The following is a 20,073-nucleotide window of genomic DNA, read 5'->3' as shown; positions in this document are numbered from 1 at the left end:
TCAGACCGGAGCATTATGGAAGCTGCTAAAGTATATCAGAAGATGCCTACCAGATCACACCAAAGGCCACCTTGAGATTGCTTACACTAAATCTTTCAAATAAATAACTAGTGGGCAAGAGGAAGTCAGAATCAAAGAGTATTGCTTTGGAGCAATTCAGATTTTGGCCAAGATTTATCCAAAGTCGCCCAAAGTGAATTAGGCTACCACCAAAGTCTAATTCCTGAGGGAGTCAGTAAATGCCAACAAACAGGCAGTCTCCAAATATCTGTTAAAATTGGTTGCATTTTACAATCAAGCTTTCCATACAAGGGAAATGGCAGGTGGGGAGAGGGGTAAAACTGGCCACCTCATTGCTCACCCCAACTCTAGGTCATTTATGAACAGTCAAAAAACATTAATCCCAGGAAAAATCCTTGAAGGAGCTAGCTCACTGTGACATCCGTCCATTTATTTTCAACCATTTGTCAGCCATAAGGGGACCCTTTCTTTTATCCCATAGCTATCACATTTACTCAATAGCTTTTGGTGAAGAACCATGTTAAAAGCTTTCTGAAAATTTAAATGCATCATGCCATCTGAATCATTGTTATCTGTATGCTTGATGACAATCTCAACCTTCAGCGAGGCAAGGGGAACCTTTGCAGAAGCCATGCTGATTTCTTATCAGTGGGACTTGTTCTTCTATAGGATTGATAATTTTATCTCTAATAATATTTTCCACCAATGTACCTGGAACTGTTATTAAGCTAACTGGCCTAAAATTTCCTGGCTCTCCCCTTCCTCCCTTTTTAAATCTGTACATTGGCCACTTTCAAGTCCTCAGGTACAAAGGCCAACATAAGGGATATGTTCCATATTTTTGTTAGATGATTGGAAATTTTGCATTTGAGTTCCATAAGATGTTTTTGGTGGACTCCACCTAGACCCAGTGAGATGTTAATTTCTAATCTGTCAATGAAACTTTAACTTCCTTCTCTTGTCTCTTTTAAACCACTTGTATCCTTTGAATAAGGGACGCAAGTGATGCTGTGGGTTAAACCAGAGCCTAGGACATGCCGATCAGAAGGTCGGTGGTTCAAATCCCCACGACAGGGTGAGTTCCTTTTGCTCGGTCCCAGCTCTTGCCAACCTAGCAGTTCGAAAGCACGTCAAAGTGCAAGTAGATAAATAGGTACCGCTCTGGCAGGAAGGTAAAGGGTGTTTCCGTGCGCTGCTCTGGTTCGCCAGAAGCGGCTTAGTCATGCTGGTCACATGACCCGGAAGCTGTATGCCGGCTCCCTCGGCCAATAAAGCGAGATGAGGGCTGCAACCCCAGAGTCGGCCACGACTGGACCTAATGGTCAGGGGTCCCTTTACCTTTATCCTTTGAATAAGGAGCTGGTTCTTTGGAATCTCTTTTGTGGAATCTCTTCTATATGTTTGACAAACCCTTATGTTAAGGTTACCTCCCCTGTAGAACGTCAGGACAGAGTCCTTTCATTCCATGTTCCTGCAGTGTGTTGCAGGAAACTAGTTCCAAAGGATGAAAAGCATGATGTGTTAACTGCAAAGGGACTGAGTTTCATGTAAGTCCTTCAATTTTTTGAATGGTGTTCACCCCTCCCTCAATGTGTAAATCTTTATATCTTTTTATTGAGCTTTCAGTTTGGAATCATCCTCTTTATTCCTGCAGATTTTCCTCCACGTTTAGCTAAATAAAACTTTAGGTGTTTCCACTCCAGTTTTCAAGGGAAATGTCATCACTGGGTCCTTCATAATATCTGAAGTATTTGCCAAGCAAATGGAGTGCATTAATAAAACAAGGACTCCTTCAAACCCACCCTTACCAAACTTCCATCTACGTCCACAAGTGTATATCAAATTTCTACTTGAGTATGAAGCCAGCTGTGCAGCTGCACTGTATAAATTGCATGGTCTGAAACATTCTTTCTTATCCAGGTGAAACACAAGGGTAAGCTGACTTCAGTTAGCATTTAGTGGTCAAGATTACTGGCTGAAACATCATCACCATCATCACTTGGAAATATTTCATCGCAATATCTTGTATCATCATTATTTCCTTTTGTAATATTGACCTTTGTCTGTCTTTGTTCGGGATGAGCATTGGGGGGGGGGGCCACCTCGAATGACCAAAACAAAAATTATTTAACATTTGAAGTTTCACAGTTTAGAACTAATGGCTTTGACTATTTTTAAAATGAATAATATGACTGAGCTCATTCTGAGAGAAATGCTGTGCTATTTTAAATGTATGCTCTCTCTTTTTTACAGCTGGTCAGAAATGAAAGTCTTGTCCCAGTTCCTTCATGCGGCAGTAGTAGTCGCCATTTTTACTCTTCCGTGTCTTGGACAGGCAGGAGACAAATGTGCAGGTGTTCCAGGCATCCCAGGGACTCCGGGGTCAAGTGGGGTGCCTGGGAGAGATGGGCGTGATGGGATGAAAGGCGACCCAGGACCACCAGGTATCAACTTGTTGCTATTATAATACAAAGCCTAGTATTAAAAATTGCCGGTAATGAACTAGTATTGCATCTTACAGACACCTGATTGTAGACCAATTCATATCAGTGTTCAAATAGCAGAGTGTTAAAAAAGGCCCAACTCCTTTACCTTTTGTGATATCCCCCTTAATTACAGTTTTGGGGAGGGAACATGATTTGGGTAAAATTGGGGTGGGGATCAGGGATAAGGATCCCACAAACACACACATTCATCAATTTGATCATGAGAGCTCCTTTCCACATAAAGTGGGCCTAAAAAGGTTGATGAGGGCATTCTCAGGATACTGCCAAAGAGAACAGCTGGCAGTGAATTACAAGAAAACTAAAGTCATGGTGTTTTCAAGAAACTATGGTCCTACTAGTCTCTAGAAATGCTCAGATTAGGTCCGCAATAACTTGTGACCCACCAAAACGAATTGCAAACTGTGACTCACCAGAGGTTTGCAGGACACAACTACAACATCTCTGACCGATGGCTGTCCAGCACCCTCTGCTCAAATACATTCAGTGAAGGAGACCCACTACCTCCCAGTGTCTCCTAGTATTATTTCTCCTAATGTTTTAGGACAGAGAATAAGCCCACCCCATCTTCTGTGTGGTAGCCCTTCCGATATTTGAAGACTGTCTTCATGTCTCTCCTTATGCTTCGTCATAAACAAAACTGGATTGGGTAACTCAATGTATCGAGCAAATAAAAAAATGTTAACTGTGTGAATTATCAGGCAATGCATTCAAGAAAGGAGATTTCTTAGTTTGGTTCTACTTTTGTACTGGAAGGATGATTTCCTGAATCTTTCCAAAAAAATACTTTGGGAAAGAAAGAATAACTAAATTGTTCCTTTTTTATGTAATCAAAATATTCAGTGAGCAGCTAAGAGGTATTCAGTGATTTGTGTGCACACACTAAAAAGGTTAGCTGATGTGTCATCATATTTCATTGCCCATGAAATAAGGTTTTTATATCTTCAGGGACAAGAGATACTTATAGTAAGATTTTGGTTTCTGAGTCATCATTCCAAGGAGATTGGACTATGGTATTGAGTTACGCAGACTGTAATGCAATCTGCTTCCTGGAAGGGCACCTGCAGCCTTGAAATTATTCTTTAGTTTCCACTTCTATAATGTACCATTGAGGAGTGCCTTGCATATCTTTGTTCTTGTGTTTCCTTCTAGGTCCAATGGGCCCTCCTAATGGTCTGCCAGGTGCTACTGGAAGAGATGGACTTCCTGGTCCACCAGGGCCAAGAGGTGAACAAGGAGAAAAGGGAGAGAGAGGCCCAGAAGGTAAAAAGGAATTGCATAACCTATAATATAATATAATAGCCAGGAAAACTGTTGTGACAAGTTTCCCTGTACATTTAGGCGATGCAATTATTAATTACTTTTGGGGATGAGGAAGAAATTTGATCCATTTCACATTACAACATGTGAACTGAAACACAGTCATCTTTTGACATTCACTCTTCCCCGAATTTTGTAATATAAGTCTAGCCAAGTAATGTACTGTGTACAAAATGCATATACTAGGGTAAAGTGTATATAAAGATGCATATATTCGTGAATATGCTTGCAAATATACATTATATTAGACATTGCTTCACAAAGATGTGTATATTAGGCAATCCATATACACACAAAATACGAATCTTAGGATAAATTTGCACCAAAATCCTGGTGAATTTTTGTGAGTATTTTATTTTACAAACAGATGTAAAAAATGTGCAGAACTGAAACTGAGTTTGGAAAAATCAGAAACTTAGAGGAACCAACATTGAAACCATCCCTAATTGCCTCAAAGCTAATGTTGAATCGACTCAGATAAATGAATACCCCAAGCATAATAAAACACAATTCATGCTATTATAAAGGTAAGGGACTAAGCCTCTTCATCCCTGTTTGGCCTTCTACAAAGACTGGTCTGTGCCTAGGACATCTACAAGATCAAGTAAACACAGTGCAGACAAGGGCTTTCAATCTGTTGGTGAAATATCTGGCTCACTGCACAGACACAGATTAATTTGTCAATTACACTTTGGTACAATGTCTCTTGAGGTTAAGCATATGCCTTATGTATCATGCTTCAGAGACTGATTTTCAAAATGATGCCAAACTGTTTGATTGATCCTACAGTGGTACCTCAGGTTACATACGCTTCAGGTTACAGACTCTGCTAACCCAGAAATAGTACCTTGGGTTAAGAACTTTGCTTCAGGATGAGAACAGAAATCGTGCTCCAGCGATTTGGCAGCAGTGGCAGCAGGAGGCCCCATTAGCTAAGTGGTGCTTCAGGTTAAGAACAGTTTCAGGTTAAGAACGGACCTCCGGAACGAATTAACTTGAGGTACCACTGTATAAGATTTACCCCAACGTCCTTTTGAAAGGTTCATGCTTTGCTTGGAATTACTTTTGATTGAGTTAGCCCCACCCTCATGTATATATTATCAATAGGCAGCTAATTTAGGACTTAAAAGAAAGGAAATAGGATGCACCACAATTAGATTAGGCTTGTTCAGAATCAATGACTTTGAAAGTGGATTGGAATTCATGCAGGATACCTGCTACAGATATTACACTCCCATTTGTGTTCAATTCATTGACTCACCTATCATTGGACAAAATAAAATGCATTAACCGTTTTATAGGTTTTTATTCTCTAGCTTAAAACTAAATGGTGAAAGGGAGATTTCTGTCTTTGATATGCTAGGAATAAATCTTACTCCAGAAGGGATTTTTCGGTGGTCGTTGATAAATTCAAGATCAACAAATGGGCTGAATTATTCCTCGCTGAAAAGGAAACACATGTCCACATGTCCTTCAAAAATGATTTACAGCAAGAACACTGGATTTGCTGTAGCCAATGAAGCACAGCTCAGCTCACCTCAGTTTTTTCTTATTATTTTAATTGACAGGCCGTCCTGCTTCTCTTGATCCAGAAGTACAGGAAGTCCTTAGAAGTCTGAATCAAAAAATATTGAGGCTTGAAGGAGGTAATCTCTTTGTTTTTACCCTTCCTAATACTGCTGAAAACCAATGTTAAGAATAACACGGGAGATCCTGACTTATTTTCTTTTGTGTAACTTCAAGCGACAGCTTCAAGAGAGTTAAAAGTGGTTTGAGAGAAGCTCACTTCCCCATTGCATTCACACATTTATTTATTTTTTTCTCTCTGCTGCCTCTAAAAGAACAAACAAACAAACAATCCCTACCCTGTTTACCAAATGTGAACATAAGGTGAGCATCCACACCAGAAGGAGCAATCCCTCTTTCAAACTATCTTGGCAAGGGGGTAGGGAGAGAGAAATTCTATTGCCTATCATCAATCAAAATTTAACATAACACCGGTCTTGAAAGACCTACATTGGCTCCCAGTACGTTTCCGAGCACAATTCAAAGTGTTGGTGCTGACCTTTAAAGCCCTAAATGGCCTCGGCCCAGTATACCTGAAGAAGTGTCTCCACCCCATTCGTTCAGCCCGGTCACTGAGATTCAGCGCTGAGGGCCTTCTGGTGGTTCCCTCTCTGCAAGAAGCAAAGTTACAGGGAACTAGGCAGAGGGCCTTCTCAGTAGTGGCGCCCACTCTGTGGAACACCCTCCCATCAAATGTCTAATAAGTAAACAACTATCTGATGTTTAGAAGACATCTGAAGGCAGCCCTGTTTAGGGAACTTTTTAATGACTGAACCTATCTACCCACCTGCTTTTGCACTTCCCTAATATGTCAACACAGTATTTGGCTCAAAAATAATCATACAAAAATCAGTTTGTTTGTTTTAATGTCCATTTTGACATTAGGCTGCAAACTTAAGTCACTGGGGAGGGGTGGAGCACTGAATGTGGTTGATCTGCAACAGTCAATGCCAGTTGGGCTCTCACTGAGCCAGGAGTGATATTGCACTTCTTCTCCCTTCTCCAAGTTCCTCCACACCATTGCCTGGGTTGGTGTAGCTTTCTTTCTGGTTTGGGGGCATGTCAGGGGACTGAGAAAGCATTTGGTTCCTCAGATCCAAGTCTTCTTTTTGGCCCCTTTTGGCTCTGTTGATATTGGTGCTCTGATGTTCATAGAGTAAGGGCCATGGGAGTTTCTGCAGTAGCAGAAATGAGGAATCGGACATCGAATCTTGCTCTTTGAGGTTGGAGCTCTGTCCATCTTTACAAAGGGAGATCTGGTGCTTTCTATGGGGCTTCAGAACATCCTCCCTCGATTTGCATTTAGAGAAAGAAGGCATTTTTAAATATAGATTTTAAAATGTATTTAAATGCACTTTTGTGCATTTGTATTCCTTTTAGAAAAAAATGGAAATGCACAGCAATGTGTATGATGTGAGATTGGGACAACACCAAAAAAAGTAATATGGCCTCGAGAAAGATTGATTCACCCATTCCTAGTTTATACATGCATGTTCTCCATTTGATGCTATAAAATGTAGCAGTGGCTTGCATGCATCAATTTTTGTTGCAATATAGTACAAAATGGATAACCATGATTTTTCTTCTCTGTTGCAGTGCTTCTTCTCAAAGGACTGATAAACAAAGCAGGACATAAAATATTTGCCACCAATGCAAAGGTAGTTGATTTCGAAACCATACTTCAAACATGCCAGAATTCTGGGGGTTCTGTTGCCAAACCCATGAATGAAAAAGAGAATGATGCTATTTTGGAGATTGTGAAAGAGAAAAACCAATATGCCTACCTGGGAATTAAGGAGAGCCCTATTCCGAGAGAATTTGAATATTTAGATGGAATGGCTGTCAATTATACAAACTGGCGTCGATATGAACCAAATGGCAAGGGAGCTGAAAACTGTGTTGAGATGCAAACAGATGGATCCTGGAATGACAAAAAATGCAACCAGTATCGTCTCACTGTCTGTGAATTCTAGTCAGATTCCTCCATCTACATTACAATCCTAAACCAACAAAACTGCCTTGGCTTCTGGGAATTGTGGTTCTGCAGATAAAAATCAGATTTATTATTTTACCCACATCTGCCACATAGAATCAAGAAAATTAGGATTTCCATGCTTAGGAACATTTAAAAGATTTGTTTTAAAAGATTTATCTGTTAGATCTAAAGCAAAGCAGAATCACTGATGTTCAAATGCATATTCAAATATATTGAAAATGATTGTGAAGTTATGTGTTTGTTGTCTTTCGTGATTTTTGCATGGATTTTTGGCTTTCAAGGCACAGGTGTAGCTGGCAATACTCCACCATCAGTCACAAAGAAATAGATCTCAGCATGATTTCCTAGTATTTCATAAAACATCTAATTGGTACTTAGGAAAATATAAGACGTGCTTTATTTATCCAACTAGACAAATGAATAATGGAACATGAACCACAATTCTCCTCATGTGCGATTCTGATGCTTCTCAGTTAATCAATATCCTAGTGGTGCAGGGATAAAACTGCTATCACATTTGCAAAGCTAAGCAGGGTCTGTATGGTTTCAAATTGAATGGGGAACCCCTTGTTGAGCTTCCTGCATTGCAGGGGGTTGGACTAGATGATGCTCAGCATCCTTTCCAACTCTGCCATTTTTTGATTCTACTATGAGAGTGATGACAGTGATTCCCCATTCCAGTCACAATAGCCCTCAGTCAGGAAATAGTACCTTACACCATTGTGAGGAAGGACAAGGGCAGCAGTCATGTGACTCCCCACCCCACCCCACCCCACCCCCATATTCTGAAATGGTGCAGTCCAGGAAAAGCTTGTTTTCCTGTCATTCTGCTATTTGGATTAAACCAGCCCTGAGCCTATTAGGAACAGAGGTTTAAACACACTTCTTTAGCACTTGTGCATATGAGTGTCTAGAGCAGCAGCTGATAACAGCAGATGTGTGACCCAATATGGTATTTCATTCTGTTTACAACGGCCAGTTAATGGATAGCTTAGCCTGAAGGAAGGCTGTACTTGGAGGACTTGCCTGTCAATCATTAATAAAGTTTATTAAAGTAGCAAGGATGAGACTACTGTACTACACTGCACAACCTTTAAACACCTTGCAAATGTTGAAGGGCTCACTCCTTCAGAATGTTGAATGTTGCATCCTGATATATCAAATATTGCTGTGCTTTTGATGATGATGATTAGTCTCCTTTTTGTTCTATTTACACTATTTCAACTCAAAATAAAAATTAAAAAAACAGACCAAAGCAAGAACACCCTCAGGAGCTGATGTGAATTCTTGCCTGGCAAAGTCAAAGTAGCAGCTTATGCTAACAGGATATTTCTTGCATAGCCAGCAATCTGAGTTCAGTATTTCTTCAGGGACACTTGTTTTAGTATCGACCTAAAACAGCAATAGATTTTGATTTCCCGTTACCTTGGGAAGATATGCTGCTTTCTTTTTAACTTTTTTTTTTAAGGAGCCTTTTATAGGCCAGAAAGTTTCCATTTCATCTTTAGGAGAAAGAGAGGAAGGACGGAAGGAAGACAGACAGACAAAAATTGACAGGAAAATTTGGATTTAAAAAATGAAGTGTTCTAACGGGGAATAGTTTGCCCTTCTATACATCTGTCTCAGCAATTGTAAATAGTTGCCCTGAAGATATGTTATTGCTGTACTTGCAGTGCTATTTTTCTAGAAGAAGAGGTGCCAAAACTCATGATGAGCGCCTCCCTTGTTCTCTTAGAATGGCAATAGTATCCACCTGAGAGATGCTGGAACGGAGTTCTGGAGTGTTCTGGAGAGTTCCGGCTGAGAAAAAGCCCTGTGTACGTGGAGTTCTGTTGCAGCAGCTATGGAGATGTGTTAACCATACCACTCTAGGTGACGTGTAAACGAGGCATTAGTGACCTTTTGGCTCTTCAGGAGCAACAGAGACATAGGTGGGCAGCCAGAGGTTTTAAAGGGCATCACAAGTCCTGCATGCGTAACTCCCATGACCCTACTCAGTGAACATATGAATAGTGAACATATGATGGAGGAGAGAGAGCACGCCTGCTGCTTCCACCCACAAAACTGAGCCACCCGACTGGCCCTCCTCCAAAGTCTGCGCATTAGAAAAAGCTAATTAAATATTACATGTATAATCGGTAAACAGTATTTGCCGAGAGGAATAATTTCCAGTGGAATGTTTGAGAAACAGGATGTTCGCTGCATTGAAGAGTGCTTGGGAACTTGTCCAAGTACTGTTGCTTTTAATGAGAGGAATTCTATTATGAGACATTATTTGTAAAAGGCTTAATTCCACACTGTAGAGAGAGCAGAGCTTTGTTTACAAGGTGCCTCAATACAGAGAGCTCTGTACTTGGAGAGCTTATATATGAGGGCTTTCTGCCTAGCCACATATGACTCAATTGAGTAATCTAAAATTGTTTCTGAAACCAGATCCCAACAGATACGGGCTGAGAAGTGGAGGCTGCAATCCTATATACGGTTTACCTGGGAGTAGGGATGGGGTTCATTGCTTTTCTCAGTCTGCTTTTGTGGCTTTGTCATGGTTGCTTGGTCCATGACAACACTGAACAGCTCATCCAGTGCTGGCTTATTCCGCAGCCTGAATGCTGACATTGAACTTGGTTCTGATGTCTTTGTCTCACAGTGGGATTCTGTCTTTGGACACAAATGCTACTGAACTCAGTGAAACTTACCCCTGAGTAAACATACAAAGATTGTGCTTTGACTCTTTGATCCTTTGGGGCATTTGCTGTTTTGGTTTCTCTGGGGGTTCCCAGTGTTTCTTAAAGCAATAGTAAGTTCTTATAACTTGGAGTTTCTCCAAACTTCTGAATCTGCTTCCCCTTTCTAAATCTAAATGAATCTTACTGGCACTCCTCCACTCAGTACAACTCTTCTGCAAACATGTACAAAATTAAAATGCTGGGGTCATAAAATACTATATCAAGCAGTATTTCAGAAGAGAGGTGCAGCCCCTTCCCTCTGCCCTAAAATAACAAATATTTTTGCTTGGGTTAGTGTGTGTGTGTGTGTGTGTGTGTGTGTGTGAACAACATTTGTATCCCACTGTTCCTTATATGGTGGGAGGCTGTGGTAGCACTATCTATAAGCAGCAGCTCACATCAATATTTGAAATATAGGTACATTGTCTTAATAAAGCAATTTAAAAGATGCTAGAGATTGTCTTAGTCATTTAAAACCACTAAAATCTATAGGATCAACACCTACCATTTCAAAGCAGGTAAACTCAAAGCTTGCTTTAAATGCAAAGATGGCAGAAGACAGGCAGAGAGAGGGTCAATTGGGCATCCATTGGAAGAAAATCCCATACAGTGGTATCTCGAGTTAAGAACTTAATTTGTTCTGGAGGTCCGTTCTTAACCTGAAACTGTTCTTAACCTGAAGTACCACTTTAGCTAATGGGGCCTCCTGCTGCCGCTGCGCTGCCACCACGCGATTTCTGTTCTCATCCTGAAGCAAAGGTTTTAACCCAAGGTACTATTTCTGGGTTAGCGAAGTCTGTTACCTGAAGCGTCTGTAACCTGAAGTGTCTGTAACCTGAGGTACCACTGTAGTTTCTGCAAGCAGAGCTGGCTCTTTCTCTCGTGCATCCGGTCTTACCCAGCCATAGTCAGGAAACAGGGAAGAACCTTCCCCCAAATAATGGTAACATATGATAAAGGGTCTTCATATAAATGTTTCTGTTTCTGTAATCTTACCCCTATACACACACACCTTTTTTTGTTTTTGACTGGGAAGAGTGGCATGAATCAGGCATTCTCACAAATCTCCCAAGTCAGTTTTTTTGTTATGGCTTGTGTGTGTGTCTAGGGGTGAGGTCTGTGCCATGTCTGAACTAAAACCCTGTTGAACATCATATAATATCCCTTAATTCCAGAGAAGAACATAGCGGTGGTGGGTTATTGGTTGACATCGTCCCAATGTCAAGGTGAAAAACAGAGCGTTTGACCTAGAGGAGCTGTATGTCTCCCTGTGTTGAATGTTCTAGGTCAGGTGTGTCAGATTACTAAAAACCTTTTCATAGGTGTAGATTCTACATCATGTGGGGAAATAATATATACAAAGGTTGTGTGTTTTTATAGAGATCTACTGAGAACAGCTTGTAGCTTATGTGCACTATGTCTTGATTTGTCCCGTCCCCCCCCCCCCCAAAATAACACTGGATATATCATTATTTATTAATTATATTAAGTTGTATAGAAACCCTATATTTTGCAAACAATCCTCAGCAGAAATATTTTTCAAAGGTTCATTGTCCTGCCCATTATGTTAGATCTTATTTCAAAAAGTTAGGGAATCAATATGGGCTGTTGACCATTCCGTCTTTTATGTAATGAAGCAACTATGCAAATAAAATGGAGGGGGATAAATCAAGTTAAGCCAACCGCTATCTAACATGAACATATATATCAAATAACACGTACTATAAATGGACCCTTTTAGCGCTTCTGCAGTATTCAGTGTTGGAAGAAGGAGGTAAGTCAAACAGCTCTGTTTTAGGCTGAAATCCTATATAAGCCCCATTTAACTTCATGAAATTTCTTATATATGTGGATTGTGTTCTTAGTGTAGCATTACCATTTCTCAGGTTGCATGCTTACTTTGGAGTAAGGTCATTGGACTCAGTTAAATTTACTTCTGGGTAAAGATGAATAAAATTAGAGTGTTCATTTAGATTTTCCCTCTTCTTTCAATTCATTCCAATCATATTTTATTGAGAATATCTATTTATTTTTTAAAGCATTTATATATAATGTTTTTAAAAGCTCTAAGAGCATCATAACAACAATCAGTAGAGAAACCCTATATAAAGAAGACAGCTGCAGGCGAGAAGGGCATCAATTTATCTTCAAGAAAAATACCATAATAAATGGATCCTTATGGGCACTTATTTCTGAGTTGTGCCACCATATTCTCACGAGGAAGTTAGTTTATCAATATAAACTTTACAAGGATGAGCGGAACCAAGAGCATATAACAAGTGCATGCTCCATTGGGGGCAGTGGCTAGGTTTGCCTTTTACGAACTCCGTGTCACCTAGCAGCCAATAACACTCAACAGAATGAGTCAGAGATGAAGGGTGGAAGCAAGCAAAGCTGGGCCGGCTTCTCAAGGCACTGAAGTAATACAATACAAAGTTATGACTAGCATCATCATTGGTTAGCTTCCCTGGCCTTCGATAATAGATAGATGATAGATATAGATAGATGATAGATAGATAGATAGATGATAGATAGATAGATAGATAGATAGATAGATAGATAGATAGATGATAGATAGATGATAGATAGATAGATGATAGATAGATAGATAGATAGATAGATAGATAGATAGATATAGATGATGATAGATAGATAGATAGATGATAGATAGATAGATAGATAGATAGATAGTTAGATAGATAGATAGAGATAGATAGATGATAGATAGATAGATGATAGATGATAGATGATAGATAGATAGATAGATGATAGATAGATAGATAGATAGATAGATAGATGATAGATAGATAGATAGATAGATAGATAGATAGATAGATAGATAGATGATAGATAGATAGATAGATGATAGATGATAGATAGATAGATGATAGATAGATAGAGATAGATGATAGATAGATATAGTTCCACGTTATCCTTTTGATTGTAATTTTTTCCCCCATTGATTTTAATATTGTCATTTTATATTGTTGTAACTAGGGATGGGGGGAAATACAATTCAGTTTAAAGGCAGACCTACCCAATTCACACTATCCAGAAGCAAAACGGTGAAAAAGGAAATAACAGAATAAAATTATTGTGATGCACCTACACCTGATAAATCTCTCTCCCCACCCCCACCCTGCTTCATTTAGCTGATTGAAAAGGATGCCTTCATCCCAGTTGGTTCATATCCTCGTGGCAACGGCTGCTCTGCTTGTAACCAATGCTCAGGAAACATGTCCACAACTTATAGGTAAGCTTGGAAATAATCAAGGGCCTGGGAGAGGTGAGCAGGAGGACGTGAAGTGTCTGAGTTTCACAACTGAATTTAACAGGAATATGTTCAAGAGAAAATGATTTCCACGTTCTTAAAATCCAAATACATGCTTTCTGTGGAGTAAATCTGGAAGGTTACTGATTGATTACATGGTCATATCAAAGGACACATGAATCTGGACCATGTGGAAAGCTCATGGTCTGTACCATTTGGACCTGTGCTTTTTTGGATTCCCTCCCTGCTCCCCTGGTAACAGCTTCTCTAGGTTGCATCTGCATCCTATTCTTGTTGTTAGAGTTTGCCTACAGGACAAACTGATCCATATCTGTTATGGATGTGGGACCAAACCAAATACTACAGACAAGTAACCTGCTTATCCTTTCCCAGCATTTCTCCAAAATGTACAAACTCTCTTTTTAACTAAAAGGCAATTGGCATTATACAGAGGGATAAGATTCTAGTGTGATTCTGATACACATTCTAAAATCATTTCATTATAAAATTAATTCAAATCAGATTAATGGCAACCAATTGGGCTAGGGTTCTGTGAGGATTGCCAAAGGAAGGAGTCGGGCTGTGCCCTCGCCAAAGACCTGGTGGAACAGCTCTGTCTTGCAGGCCCTGCGGAAAGATGTCAAATCCCACAGGGCCCTAGTCTCTTGTGACAGAGCATTCCACCAGATCAGAGCCACAGCCGAAAAAGCCCTGGCTCTGGTTGAGGCCAGCCTAACCTCTCTGTGGCCTGGGACCTTCAAGATGTTTTTGTTTGAAGACCATAAGTTCCTCTGTGGGACGTGCCAGGAGAGGAGGTCCCGTAAGGTGTTGTGCTTGTGATGCAAATGTTTGAAACCCCTCAAAACAGAATTCCTTCTTTGTTGCATTTTGGTCAGTTCTAATTTGTGGGGAACGTTTAAGTAGTTCTAAAATTGAATGTGAAATAAATGCAGGCGGTCTTTAACGTGTGTGCCAGGTTTTCATCCTTCTATTTTTCACTTCAGCAGGTCCTCCAGGTCCTCCTGGACACCCTGGACCGCAAGGGTTAAAGGGCAGACAAGGCGAGAAGGGAGATCATGGGATACCAGGTGACTATGGGTATCATCTTTAAAATAGCATTTTAGTCCAAGTTTTTGCCTTCAGGTAGATTTTACAAGCGTGGAGATTGAACAAGGAACTGTGTGCCTCTTGGCCCTGTCTCTTATATCATATGTCCTGCTAGCTCTTTCCACAACATATGCACATTTAGTGCAACGTCTAAAAAGATAAACCTACAAACTGTATGCACCTGGTCTCTCGTATAGCTGGAAATCCTAGTCATACAAGTTTATGAATGACATGACAGTTTATGTGTGTAGGCTCCCATTTTCAGAGGTCATACTAAATGTTCGGATGTTGGAGTGGAAGTGACGGGCTGTATGGAACCGGGGTGGAGCCAACAGACATGGTCCTACTCTCCCTAGCATGTGCTTCTTCCAGTCCTAGGATAAGGCTTGGAGATACTTGGAGCTGCCACCTTGCTGAAGCTAAGCAGGCCAAGGTCTGCTCACAGCTTGGATGGGTGACCACTTGGCAACCTCATGGATGCCACAATGGTTTCAGTGATGGTGGAATAAAGGCAGGATATAACTGAAAGAAAATAAAAATAAATTTGCTATGTGCATGGAGGCAAAAGTCTGATTCGGATCTTTGTGCTTGTCTAAGGTTGAGATTAGAGATGTTGGAAAATTTCACAGTAATTGAACTTGAATACGAGTTTTGCCATGTTCACTCTTTGCCAGTGTGGTATAGTGGTTAAGAATGGTAGTCTCGTAATCTGGGGAACCGGGTTCGCATCTCCGCTCCTCCACATGCAGCTGCTGGGTGACCTTGGGCCAGTCACACTTCTTTGAAGTCTCTCAGCCCCACTCACCTCACAGAGTGTTTGTTGTGGGGGAGGAAGGAAAAGCAGATTGTTAGCCGCTTTGAGACTCCTTAGGGTAGTGATTAAGTGTGATATCAAATCCAAACTCTTCTCTTCTTTGCCAATTGTCCAAGCCACTCAGGTTTCATGCAAGTGCTAACAATATTTTATGGTACTAGATTTTTAAAAATAATAATCATGAATTTAAGGACAATGATTTTGAACCCTGGCTATTATGCTAATGGTGCTCTGTTTGGTGTTTGGAGTTACTGTCCGAGCTGATGTGATGAAATGTATATTCCATTGAACTCTGTGTTATTGAGGTTTGATGGTAGCCATTAATATTCATATTAATATTCTGTCTCTCTGCATATATTATATGATTGGGATGAGGGGATAAGGTACTAAAGCTTAATAGTACTAGTCTGTGCTTTTTTCCTAGAAAAACCATGAAGTTGTTACAGTAAGTGACACACTGTAGAAGTGCAGAAGTCTTTCTCCCAGCCACATGGAAAGATAAAAGAGCAAGGAACATGAGACCTGTGAGTGTAGGGTGGCATATAAATTTGATTAAAATAAAATAAATACTTGTGCTTCTTCTAGCTTGCAAACATAGCACTAAACTATGGCCTGGTGTGAACTGACATGTGGGTCCCCCCCCCCTTCACTTTTATTCATTTCTACACTCACAAAACCCTCTCCCCACTTTCTCACCTTCTGGTGGATCCACTCCTTAATTTTTCAATTCCTTTCAGTACTGTTGAAGTTTATAACATTATTTTTTTTTTAATTGCCTTTGGCTTCAGCACACTTAAGCTACACAGTGTTCCTTAGGCTATGGTCCAAACCCCTGGCTGGAAGTGGCAGGGCTTAAGGGAGTGGCATAGGCACCGCCACATCCACAGCCATCAACCAGGGCGGAAGGAGCAGGGAAGATGCCCAGATTGGGTCTGTTGCTACATTCCCTGCCCCAAAATGCTTGTTTCAGGGCTGACTTGGGGTGTTCCTCACCAGCAGGGAGCTGGGCAGGGCTGACGGGCACCTTCACCTCCTCCAGCTCAGCTGTTTAGTGCTCTGAAAATGTAACAAAGGTTTCCAGAGAGAGTTTGAGAATCACAGCCGAGCTAAATGAGTTTATGGGAAAGTTACAGGGGGAAAGCACATATAATCCCAATGAATAAGGCCATAAATGCGAAACCATAAACCTGCTATGAAGTACAAGGTCATCAATCAGTCTAAAAGCACCAAATATTAATTATTCCTTTTCATTGCCCCGCAAGAATCTTGGTGAACTAGAAAACTAATTGCAGCTCTGTTCGTTTGTTGTTGTTTAGTCGTTCAGTCGTGTCCGACTCTTCATGACCCCATGGACCAGAGCACACCAGGCACTCCTGTCTTCCACTGCAGTTCTGTGCAAATGCATATTCTCAGCATCAAATTCCCACTGGACTCAATAATATATAGCCAGGCCACTAGAGGGAAGCATAAGCTTTAAAACTATCCTCTTGCAAAAGTCATTCTGCAAAAATCGTTCCGCAAGAATATTCAGGGTTCAAAGCTGACAGTAATTGAACAAAATGAATTTTTCTGACCGAATCAGGTCAACACTCCAGACACAACATTCTTTAGTTTTAAAATCTCAGTCCATTAGCTGGTTGCTATCCCCTCCAGGCTTCCCCTTTGATCAGTGAACTGATAGAGAAGAAGAATAGTTTTCAAACTATCTACCAAGGAAACCTCTTTTTCCAGATCAATTTGTCTTCTCAGGAACCCCTGAGGATTTGCAGAGAACAAGTTATTTATATTATCATCAATATCATCAGTGATAATGATGCAGTGTTGAGTGCTCCTTAGTTGCTAGAGCATGAGACTCTAAATCTCAGGGCCGTTGGTCCGAGCCCCATGTTGGACAAAAGATTCCTGCATTGCAGAGTTGGACTAGATGACCCTCGTGGTCCCTTCCACCTCGACAATTCTATGATTCTATGTTCAGTATGCAATGTCAGCCATGCCTTATTTCAGGATATTCCCTCCCACCAACCCCCACACTCCCCAGTTCCCCCCATCCATGAGCCATGAGGCATTCTGTGCCCACTGAGCATGCTCAGTCCACATCAGGCTATGGGGCTAGGTTACCTCTCGGGCATCCCCCACCCCACAAAATATATTTTTTTCTACATCTGCAAACTTTGGGATACGCCCAAATATACTGATGATTCCCTCTTGGTTCTCTGTAAACCTGTTTTGGCTGCCATAGCTGCCCTAACCCAGCCCTTGAGTACAAAATTAGTATATATTCTGGGAGGAGCACAGAGAGTTAAGAAACGCCATAGTGTACCAGTAGCAGCAAAAATGGATGCCTTCATTTGACCCACCAGCAATAAAACATATCTCTCCCCTATCAGACTCTACAGCCACAGCAGGCGCTGTAACTCTCCAATTATTAGACTTTGCCGCTGAAGACACATTCTTCCATTGTCTCCTGAGACAGTCGGATGCCAACAACAACAAAGATGTGCTTACATAATGATTCTGGAGAACATCCTAGGACAGACATCTTACACAGAGTGTGCAAGGCATGCAGCGGACTTCTGAGGCCTCTGTGTCGCCCCACATTAACTGAATGAATGCAGCAGTCCATACTAGAACCCTCTGCAATACACATCACAGTTATGTTGGGTAATCTGTCTTTTAAAGAAGCTCCTCTGTCATCATTGGTGTTAAAAAGATCTGATAAGGATACTAGGTTTGCAGTCTGAAAACTCCTGGGTTTTATTGGCAAGTGCAAACTAGGCATGTTTACTCAGAACTGTAAATCCCAGTATATTAGGTCTTACTCCTAGGTAAGCATGCATAGGAATGCAGCCTGAATAGATAGTCAGACAAAACCAGCATTTTCTTTCCAGTGTATAAGAAACATTTCTCACCAGTTCATAATCTGGATAACAAATATATCACAAGTCCATTTACTGCAGCAAAATGTATTTATTTCAGATGAAAAACAAAACCAATATGCTTGGTGCACTTAAAAAAAATATGATTTAACACCACTTTTATATAATCCATTCCTATTCAAGGCAGCTGTTAAGAAAAACTGTTATCTTTTCTTGTGAATTTCAAAGTACCACACAAACGGATAAAACAAAACAAATTAATAATTGTCACTTTTGTTCGCAGGTCTGTCTGCATCGGAGGATCCTAAACTGCAAGATGACCTTAAGGAAATCAAATACAGAATCACCATAATAGAAAGAGGTACCTTTTTTTATTTAAATCATTGCTTCCTTCCATAAGGTGAGGGGGGACAGGGCTTAGTGAACTGGGAGAGTCTGTGGCAGAGGGGAGTCCAGAATGAGAGGCAGAAACTGAAGCAGGAGAATGGGAGGAGGGAGGCCAAGAGGCAGAGATGAGTCAGGCTGGTGAACAGTCATGGGCATCGTCTCCTCTTGCTGCAACCAACTCCTCTCTCCCTGGTCTCCCAGAACCATGAAGCAGGAGGAGCAAAGACAAGCACGCAGATGCAGTCTCTGATTGCTGGGAGGGTGGGGTGGACTCTGGAGAGAAAGACAGCTTTGGGAGGTGGGAATCTTTAGTCTTAGTAGCTGATACATGGGGCAAGACCTACTGAGAATCAGTTCCTGTGCTCGTTAAACCAGACTCTCCACCAAGCCTGTGCAGATCCTGTTCTTGGTAATAAAGAGTTAACTTCAACATGCACAGTGTGATTTGCTACTGGATCACTCCTGTCATCTAATAGGACTAATCGGGTCTTCCATTTTGTTTTTCAGCCTTGGCTTTGAGTGGAAAGATTGTAACAGTTGGCAGTAAAGTGTTTGCCAGCACTGAAAAAACGGCTGATTTTAACAATTCAGTAAGAATCTGCAAAGCAGCCCATGGCACCATTGCTTCTCCGACGAACAAGAAGGAAAATGATGCTATTATGAGCTTTGTTAAATCCTTTAACACATATGTTTACCTGGGCATTACTGAAGGGCATGTTCCTGGGGAATTTCAGTACCTGAACGGGGAGTCCCTGAATTATACAAACTGGTATGAAAATGAGCCCACAGGGAAAGGGGCAGAAAAATGTGTTGAAATGTACAGTGATGGCACCTGGAATGATAAACGGTGTGATGTGTACCGCCTCACCGTCTGTGAGTTTTAAACTGAACTGTCACAGATCTTAATAAAGGGTGTTGGGTGTTCTTTTTAGGTTCTATGTAATTGTGGGTTATAGCAACTAATCAGATATGTAACTTGATAAGTTGTGATTTTTCTGTGTTCAGAAAGGGAAAACAATAAAAGCACAATGCATTGCTTTCCTTTATGTTTTCTGAGTGCAAAGGATGAGCTAAACTAACTGGGTCAATGTCAGCTTTGTTTAGATGCAGAATTGGAATGTCTGAGACATGACTGAAAATGTGATAATAAATAGGATGATCAGTTAAGAATTAGAATTTGTTGCTAATGTCGTTACTGAGGGGGAAAATCTGACTAAGACATAAATGTGTGTCCATGGGGTATGTAGGGGGAGATCTGAGCTGATCTGAGCAGATGCTAATGCTGTGGTGAGGTTCCTTTTTTGTTCAATTCGCAAACCTACTTCAAAATGAACATTATAAAAATGGTGGCAATGACCGCTCCCCACATCAAATGGGGGGCGCCTTTTGGGTAGTTGCATGCAGCCCCCCGGATCCCAGTGCGGCTCCTGGTAGTTCATCCTCCCCAGGCTGGATACCTGGAGGTCTCCACCTACCTCAGCCAAT

General features: G+C 41.0%; 1 protein-coding gene across 1 annotated transcript; it reads left to right on the top strand.

Annotated features, from left to right (window-relative positions):
• The first annotated feature begins 1,833 nt into the window (after window positions 1-1,833).
• LOC310677876 (uncharacterized protein) lies at window positions 1,834-19,764 on the top strand. The gene is made up of 10 exons (XM_083441056.1): window positions 1,834-1,954; window positions 2,275-2,465; window positions 3,678-3,788; window positions 5,414-5,491; window positions 7,008-7,383; window positions 11,036-11,076; window positions 13,288-13,386; window positions 14,409-14,492; window positions 18,485-18,562; window positions 19,096-19,764. The coding sequence occupies exons 2-10, from the start codon at window positions 2,285-2,287 to the stop codon at window positions 19,470-19,472; spliced, it is 1,425 nt and encodes a 474-aa protein (XP_083297182.1). The 5' UTR covers window positions 1,834-1,954; window positions 2,275-2,284; the 3' UTR covers window positions 19,473-19,764.
• The last annotated feature ends 309 nt before the right edge of the window (window positions 19,765-20,073 follow it).

The sequence above is a fragment of the Podarcis tiliguerta genome, assembly GCF_965153285.1.
Source record: "Podarcis tiliguerta genome assembly, chromosome: 5".
In the NCBI taxonomy this organism is placed as follows: domain Eukaryota; kingdom Metazoa; phylum Chordata; class Lepidosauria; order Squamata; family Lacertidae; genus Podarcis; species Podarcis tiliguerta.
This window is presented reverse-complemented; position numbering and strand designations above follow the sequence as displayed.